At 40.0% G+C, this 9,025-nt stretch overlaps 1 protein-coding gene and 1 long non-coding RNA gene across 2 annotated transcripts in view; one reads left to right on the forward strand and one right to left on the reverse strand.

The window, feature by feature from the left end:
• Nucleotides 1-2,002, forward strand: part of LOC102205861 (heterogeneous nuclear ribonucleoprotein A/B-like) — a 7,298-nt gene extending 5,296 nt beyond the window's left edge. The window contains exons 8-9 of the mRNA XM_005725435.2: nucleotides 254-344; nucleotides 1,162-2,002. Coding sequence (XP_005725492.1) covers nucleotides 254-324 — 71 coding nt within the window. The 3' untranslated portion in view covers nucleotides 325-344; nucleotides 1,162-2,002. The remainder of the gene's footprint in view (nucleotides 1-253; nucleotides 345-1,161) is intronic.
• A 1,537-nt stretch (nucleotides 2,003-3,539) lies between these two features.
• LOC102206143 (uncharacterized) lies at nucleotides 3,540-6,828 on the reverse strand. The gene is made up of 3 exons (XR_311513.1): nucleotides 6,767-6,828; nucleotides 5,486-5,616; nucleotides 3,540-4,144 (listed from the first exon to the last, which is right to left on the reverse strand). It is a non-coding gene; the product is annotated as an uncharacterized LOC102206143 (long non-coding RNA).
• Between the last annotated feature and the right edge of the window lie 2,197 nt (nucleotides 6,829-9,025).

Below are 9,025 nucleotides of genomic sequence, written 5' to 3' on the forward strand. Positions count from 1 at the left end.
GCCAAGGAGTGAGCCGGTGTGTACCTGGACGCCCATCCCCGGACACAAAGAACCACCAACGTCCAGTTTGCCTCGTTCCTGCCACCCATCTTTAGTGTTTAAGACGTCATTGAGTGCCATGTTTTCTTCTCAAGCCTCTAGAGTGTAGTTTGGGGAGCCGGAGAACTGGGTTCCTGTCCTGCTCTTTACTTAACACTCAAACATCATCTGTCAGATGTTGAGCTCTTGCTTTAATACTGCGTCTCCTTCACAGACCAGGGCAATGCCAGCTATGGAAAAACCCCAAGGCGGGGGGGACACCAGGCCAACTACAAGCCATACTGATGGTCACTTGGCAGTGCAAGGTATGACATTGCTACAACGCAACATGTGCGACTGTGTCTTAGTGCTACGTATTCCAGTTTAAACAGTGGATAGACCGATTAGACCCCCACTCACACCTTGCTGTTGTAATTTCAAGTTCGCATGAGTTCCCCTTTGATTTGACCTGTCACTGTCCCAAACATAGCTGTGGGGTCAGTCCTGGCTTTCACCAAATGGGAAAACATTCCTTTCCAATCGTCACCAGAAATGCCAGGCAGTTGGATTAAATATTGTGTTTTAATAATAGAACACAGGTCCCCAAAATGTTAGATGTTAGGCAGCCACCTGCTGCTGACTGACTGCAGTTAGCATAAATATCATTGTTCAGGATTGTTTTACTGCTGGACACAGATGCCTGCAGACATAACTGATGACTAGTTGCTCTTTTGTTTTTATTTTTGGTTTCTTTTTAATGCAACTCCATTTGAACACCTGGAGGACACATTTACAGTTGGCGCTGTGTCTCAGCTGAGTATTTGATCACAGTAAACTGGCGAACATGTGGACGTCCTCCTGTAGCCTCATGCTCGTGTCAGTTCCTGCATCTGTTTGGGTCAGAGTCTAACTATTTGTACTTGAGTAAATTGGCTGCCAGGAGCATCTCTGCTGTTGAAAGTGAAATAGAGAGCACTTAGATGTTTCACTTGGCACTGAGCTACTAATAGCTGCTGTAAGTGGAGAACAGATTGAAGTTTTCAAGTTAAAATACTGTCTTTTTAAAAGTTTAATTTCCCTTTGAAAAGATTAGACTTTGAATGGTTTGTTCCAGCTGTGTCATTAATGTGTTTCACCCCTCAGGACTCCAGTGATCCAGTGAGACCGACGGCTGGACGGACACACACTGGGCCAGACTCGACCTCTTTTATGACAGAAGACCATTTGTACAGAAAACACCAGAAATGTAACTCTTTTCTTTTTTTGTTTTTGTTTTTTAAACCCTATCAGTTTTAGTTTTTATTTTTCCCTCGTGTTTTTGTTTTTGTTTTGTTTCCTCGTCCCCTTCCACATTTCCACCGGAAGTGTAATTTTTACTGTACTTTTTGGTACCTGTTTTGATTCTATTGTATTGTAAGGGTTGTATTTTACATGTTTGATGGCTTTACAGGTTGAAAATCTTGGCGCTGTAAAGGAGCTTTTTTGACAAATAAATACAGTTTTCAGTAAATTTTGTTCTGATGCTTCCAGGTTTTGGGGAGGAATATGAAACATTGAGTGGGTTTAGGATTAAAGTTCAAATGTCAAGGATAATGTTGATTATGGAATTCTTTTTTTCCCCCTCCCCCCTCTTTCTTTCCTCTTTGTCCCTCCTTACATGGATTCCAGTGTACCTGAGAAGGATTTTTAACTTGCCAGATTTCATCAGTTGTAAAACACAGGTTAAAAGACTGTTCCAGGCTGTTTGAACCCAACATCTGGAAGCCTGCGGGGTGTGTGGGATGTGCTGGGAGGGGAAATGTTTTGTCACTTTAGATCGTGTTCTTCATACGCCGTTGGTTTTAGAAATGACCGTTTCTGAAGTTAAATGTCTTTTTTTTTTTTCTTTTTCTTTTTCTTCTTTTCTTGACGGACTTGAGGGCCAGTGTCGTCGTCTCAGCCAGTGTCTCTGGCATTTATTAGTAATAAACATTCTGGTTTGTAATGATCTTTGTATTTTTAATTCTTAATGTTACTGTTAATGGTCCAAGTCATTAGATAAAACTGTTTCAATAGAAACTGTCCAAAAAGGAAAAGGAAGTTTCCTACTGAACTACAATTGAGCCCCTGCGGTTTTTATTTTTCAGTCATTTGTGATTGATCCCAGTTTGACCTCAGCATGCCAATTCCAGGGAATCCCAAATCCAAACGTCTGTGTTCCCTGGATGTCACCTGGACCTCTGTCCGCACCATTATGTGCACGTAGATGCTTCATGCGTTACTTTTTTTTTTTAAAAATTCATCACTATTGATGCTTGGTGCGTTAGGTGGCATTCTGTGATGATGATGATGATGAAGGATGCACCTTGCGTTTCTGCAGTTGTCTCTTTGGTGTTGGGGCTGAACTGAAATGTGGCTGTGCGCAAACAAAATAAATGCGTTTAAAAAAAAAAAAAATCAGGCCTGTCCCAATGATCGCTCAGATGCGGCTGAAGTTGAAGGAAAAACTGCCACGTTTTGTGGACTCCAGGTAAGAAAAGTAATACCTGACGTTCTTTTTGAAGCCTGAATGAAGAGACTAGAGTGCAAGTACACTACGGTAAAATGACGTCTTCCTTGAGCTACAACTAAACAACGATGGCAAAGGCAGGGTGGTGCTTTTTGCACTTCAGCTGATAACTCCCTTCCCCCCCAAAGCTGGTATATTTTGTCTGTTTGTTTTTCCCGTGTTCATTCTTTGTTATACCTGGAAAAAAATGAGCCATAATGAGCGTCTTGCAGGTAATAATTGTAGTTAGAATAATAACCACATTTTTATTGGAGGCAGCTGGGCAACACCCAGAGCTACCGACTTTATTTTTCTCATCTTTGCTTAAATACTTAAAATGAAACAGTAAAATAAGCACAGTTTACTAAAATCAAATCCTATCCTTTTGGGAAGTGTTGTTAATGAAGTTGCTGTTTCCACTAAAAGCCACTAGATGGCGCTGCTGTTAAACTCAGCTCACACCATAGCGTGTTTCTCAGTCACAGGCGAGTTTAGACCCTTTCATCAGAGCACCCTTAAAAACAACTAATTAATAGTGTTAATAACACCGTATCTTAGTTTATTTAATGGAATTATCTTTGTTCTCTAAGTGGCGTTCAAAACATTAGCTAATGTAGCTTAAATCACCAGAGATTATTAACTAACCTTCTGTTTCACTAGTCTCCTGGTATATCGGGAGTTGCCAGTTAGGGAGCTGATGTACTTATGAATTATTATAGTTTATTTTAAAGAAAAATCCTTTTCTAGTCGATTTTGTCTTCAGTGTTCAGATTTTGCGAGATGTATAGTCGTGTAACTTTTACGGACAATGTCAACAGTGGAAAGTCCATTTTAGACTTACTCTGGTGTTTTAAGAGCATCTTGATTGTGGATAATTTCAGTTGAATGAAGAACAAAAACAAAGGTTTTCATCTGTAAAACTCCTGAACTGATGGCAAATGAAATTACTTATATGAAGCGAAAACAAACTCACAGGTACTTTAGCACTTTTTAATTCAAGTTTACAATCACCATTAACCCTGTACTTCATACACCTGTAGATTCAATTACAGGTCTTCTTTTAAACTTCGACTTCAGCAATGGCTGGTAGCACCGGGGCCTTAAATCTTCTGGTCTGTCTGCATGTGATGCGACAACTAGACTTCCAAACATAGACTACACCTGTCTGTCTTTCTTCTGGTCTGTTTGGTGAGGCTGCACCTTCCGATGTCTCTTTGGCTTTATCATCTTTTTCAAAGCCTGTCTTTCCATCCAGGGATGTCTCCCCACTGCTCATATCAAGTGTCCAACTTCTCATGGGGTCCTTACGGCAAATCCTAACCCTGACTGAAGCCTTATGCCCCTCTGAACTGGTGAAAATGGGTTGACGTGCTGAACCATCAGATTGTGAAAGCTGCCTGTTTGTTTTGGTCCCTTCATTGGGCCATCCTCTGCGGACGAGTCGGGCTGCCATGAGGAAGGAGTCAGCCTGGCTGTGCAGCATCTCGGAGCAGTATGACAGCGGCGGCCCGGGCATGGCCGACTTAGTGTCCCAGTCAGAAGGTGCTGGCTTACTGCTGCCTACCATCCTTCTGTTGTTACAAGTCGCCACCTCTGTTGCTGTAATACAGAAGGTATAGATGGACCAAAACATTATGAGTAGCCTCTTCCACAAAGACATAAACACTGACTCTCAGCCAAGAGTGACCTCAGCATTCTTTCAGTTTATTCGTAACTTTCTTTGAATTATTATTCACACTGCATGATAAATTATGGAGTGAACACATGGGAGACTGAAAAAGACAAAAAAAACCCACATTAAACAACAAAAGTCATATTTATCACCTCTATTTACGTCCAATATAGATATGTCCAAATATTAGCAATAGTGTCAGAAATCTGACACTCCACAATTCACAAGCTATTTTATAACACTGCCATTAAGTGTCCAGTAAGGTTTTTGTAATTAACTAAAAGTAAACTAAAACTAGATGTGAAAAAAACATTTCAGTAAACTTAAATAAAAATAAAAACTGGACTTGAAAAACATTAAAAACAAACTGAAGCAATTTTGTGAAGTTGGAAAACTAAACTAATAAAAACTAAACTAAAGCTGTGATTAGACAAATATTTTCAAAGTGATTGGCTGAAAGAATCTTTGTTGGTGCTGAAGGAAACTGCAGATACTTTTTACTCCGTCTCACTTTAACATCACAAAAGGGATGTAGGTATTAATCTGGAGGTAAAAAAAAAAGGGTGCTGGTGGTAGCTTTTCTACTTGTGCAGCATTCAGATGAATCTTAGCTGAAATTTCTCTTCAATCAAAAAGAACATTTGTAGTTAGAAACATGTCAAATGCATTGTGGTGCTTGAACGTAAAAGCCATATGGTTCCCTTTCCCCCTGTTGAGCAGATATTATGTGGGGTAAAAGCTCTGGTTTGCTGCTGAACTCGGTCACCTTGGACAATACAGTTTTGTATTGCTGATAAAGAAAAGCCAGTGTTACATTGACAGTGGCTGGTCTGTAACCTGGATTGTGTCCAGGGCTTCTTCCTTCCTTGCTGTTTGCACTGATTGCACTGATATTTGGTCCCTGGTCTTTACTTTTGGAGTTCAGCAGGTTTATCTGCTGTGAACACGATTTCATGTTAGTGTCTGCTGAGCAAGCAAAATTTAAAAAACGGTTCTTGTACCAAACTAGCAGGGCTCAGAGCATCTCTGTCTGCCAACTCGACCCAGTTAAACATGTTTTTATCTGAACTTATCTGGCTCTTATCTAGGGTGCATCTTATAGCTTTAATGCAGCTGCTGCTGAAGCAGTTTGTTTTCATTAATCCTCCAAGAGGTGGAGGCAGACGTCTGTAAGAGCAGCTGCAAGTGAGACCATGACAATAACAATGGCACATTGAAGCAGCCTTTCCTAGAATGTGGGGAACTTTACTTGAAGTTGTGAAGCTCACCTTACTGGAGGCTACTGAAGCTGGATGGATCTACCCTGGAGATGCTGACAGCAGCCACACTGCCCAGGCGGAGGAGGGTACAGGGTGTGCCAGCTAAAAGATGGACCCCCAGGACCTCTGGTGGAAAAAGTCTTGGAAGAAAAAAAACAAAATAATAGAACTTAAAGATTAACTGAAAACAAGATTTAAGGCTTGATGCCAGCAAAGAACCACTTTTTAAGCACGACTGATACAAATTCCTGTACCTTCAGTAGATATTTGATGTCATAATCAAATATAATATTAAATGATATATGGTATAATGATCAACAAGCACATGCTGTCACTTTGGGAGCATCACCACAGTTCTGTCAATATTGGCAATAATAGCTAACTCCACACTGACAGTGTCACCTCCGGACTCTCTGCTAAGCGACCTATGGACACTGGCTGGATCTGCACTGTCACTGAAAGCAGAGGTTCTCTGTACTTTGCAGTTTTTACTTTGCAGTTAATTAAAGGGTTATTTTTCTTCTGCTTTACGCTTTTTAGTCAATATAATCCTTAAAATTCATTCACAGTGGTCGCAAAGAAAAAACACTTTAAAAGTTTTGGACTCAAATGTTCCCTTCAGACCAACTAACCTGCAACATTGGTCTGTGTTTGCAATCCTGTAAGCCTCGGTATATTTGTTTATTATTCAATACATGTATGCAACTCAATCAAAGTTGAGTTGATATCAAACATTGGATAAGACATTGGAATTTTTCAGTAAGACTGAATTATGCAGCCAAAAGTAATAAATTACTTCAGAGGTTTTCAGTATTTGACTCACCGTAGACAACAAATATATTTAGGTACATTTATGTAAAGACACTTGATTTTTCCAGCCGTAAAGAAACTTAAAATAAAAACATGCTGTTAAGTAGACTGTTTCAGTCCAGACTGTGCCATTTTTTCAGCCTCACTTTTGACGTAAACAGTGTGAAAATCATACAGCAAGGTTATTATTAATCATGAGAAAAATATAAAATTTCAATAGAAAATCTGGGAAATTAATATTAATAATGCAAAAGTCAAAATCAACTTTAACTCTGAGTATTGTTTTTTTAACCACATTAATGAAACTCAGACTACAAGAAATGCATGATGATGATGATCAGCTCTAGCCAGACCTGTACAAAAGCATGCTGCTTTAAAGGTGATAATTCATCTTTAAATATTTAGATTATCGACAGTTATGTAGTTCACATAGAAGCACACTAATGCAAACTATGACGTGGGTGTGGGTTCAAGTTATACCAGATTTCAGTCGAAGATCCTCATTTTTCTCTGTGCTCTTCTTCGTCTTCTCAGGACTGACTGATCCACTTCTGCGTAATCTCGATCTGAACGCTTTTTCACCTCTCTCTCTCTCTCTCTCTCTCTCTCTCGCTGACTCCCACTCGTTCTCTCCTCCTCTCTGCAGCTTAACTACCACTAACAGAATTTAAATAAGAGGAAATGTGGCACTATAAACAGTTTCGTTAAAAAGTAACAGTGCATGAGGTGTTTACATACATATTGACTGTGCAAAAGAACAGCCCTGAAAAAACAAAAACTAATAAACACACAGTTTGCATTCTACGTTAAAACCTGAAAGTTGCAGAAAATGATCTGAAAACCAGGACTCAAGGTTACGTCGTGTCCTTGCTCAGGTGCTAAACCTGCACGTATCTGTATTTTTAGCACAGCAATGCACAAAACCACGTAGCCCTGTCACACTGCAGCTCAGTGTTGCAAATAGTAAAAGTGAAAGTAGGTCTGTTGGCAACTCGTAAAAACAAAAACAAATGCTCTTTAGGCTATGTCCCAAAAAACAGATGTTATAAGCATATAACCACTTAATAGGATGTGTAAGCACATTAAATACTTGGAGTGCTTTCTTATTTTCACCAGTCAGATTAGTCCACTCAGCACCATAACTTAGTTCAGATTATGTAAAATGCATATTTCTCACCTTATTTACATTCAATATAGCATTAGCGTCAGAATTCAAAATCCATAATTCACAAGCTGTTTGCTAAAACTTTCTGTCTGCTGGGAAGGAGGACACAGTTTGAAAAGAGCTGCCTGCTGTGACTGGAAATAAGGTTTTCAGAGTAGCACAACATGTGATTGGCAGAAAGAATCTAAAAACCTAAGATGGAGTTGAGAAAAGCGCAGATATTCTTTTACTCTGTACCACTTTAATGTCAGTATAGAGATGCGAGTGTTAACCTGGAAGTGCAGACGGCTTTAGTAACTGGGAACATCTTATATGCTTTGCGGTTTTTAAACATAGAAGTTTTTATTTCTCCTCGTTGAGCAGAGGCTGTTTACACTGGTTGCCAGTGAAAGCCATAAAGAACCGTTCACAGAGAGCATCTTTAGAGGCATGTTACATTTCTTTCACAACAGATTGCCTGTTTGAAAATTATAACCAAAGATGCTTGAGGATTTGACTTCTGCTTAACTCAGCAACCTTGGAAAGACTGTTTGGCATTGCTGATTAAAAAGAAAAAGAAAAGTCAGCATTATGTGACGGTGGCTGAACTTTAATCTCAGTGTGCAGGACTTCTGTCTTCTTCTCTGTTTGCACTAATGCAACATAACAACATGCCAGAGTGAACACGGTAGCAGGACCGCTGGAAATCAGGATGTTGGTTTCTGTTGAGCAACAGCATTTTGTAAAACCCGTTCTTGCGCCAGTCTGGCTTGGCCCAGAGCATCTGTGCCCACATGAGACATACTTTTCGATTGCCTCTTGTCTCTTATCTTGATTTTGAGTGAGTTGTGCCAGTTTTGCTAACATCCCAGACAGCAGTGTTTCTCAGAGAGTCGGATTTGATCTCAGACAGTTGCTTTTTTTTTTTTTTGCGTTTGTTTTGAAAAAACTAAATAATACTATATGTTTTGTGACTTGAATCCATCATGTTGGACTGCAGCTGATAGTGGTCCTTGTTCTGCTCTGCTGCTTTGATGAGCTCAGCAAACTGGCAACACCTGCTGCAGATTCAGATTCAGATTAGATTAGAACTGCAGATCAAGGACAAGATAGACTGCAGAATAAAGGACTCGTGACAGTTGACTGACATCAAGAATTGACAAAATGGTAATCCGGGCAGGCTGTCACCAGGACAGTAGGAAAACCACCAGACTTTAAGGACTTGAGGAATCTGATTAGCTACAACCAAACCTTCAAAGTGAAAGCTTGGCCAAAACTACACCCACTGCATTATCAAATCTGATGATGAAAACAAAATCGTTAAATATTGTTAAGTACATGTCCATGTAAAGTCTGATGGAAGAAGATGGACGTTTTGATGTTTCATTTGCTTTGCAGTCATCATGTAGCTTGTAGCTCTATCATGGATTGGCTGCTTAGACTAGTCTATTGTTTCTGAGTCTCACCACATAGTTTAAAGGATCAGCCTGTCTTCCAAGTCCCACCAAATCAGTTATGGCCTAACAAGTAAAACCTGTGGACTCATCTCGGACGGGGACGAGTCTGCCTACAGGAGGGAGGTTGAACGTCTGGTG

This window comes from Pundamilia nyererei, unplaced genomic scaffold, assembly GCF_000239375.1.
Source record: "Pundamilia nyererei isolate P.nyererei 1_Seehausen unplaced genomic scaffold, PunNye1.0 scaffold00015, whole genome shotgun sequence".
Taxonomy (NCBI): domain Eukaryota; kingdom Metazoa; phylum Chordata; class Actinopteri; order Cichliformes; family Cichlidae; genus Pundamilia; species Pundamilia nyererei.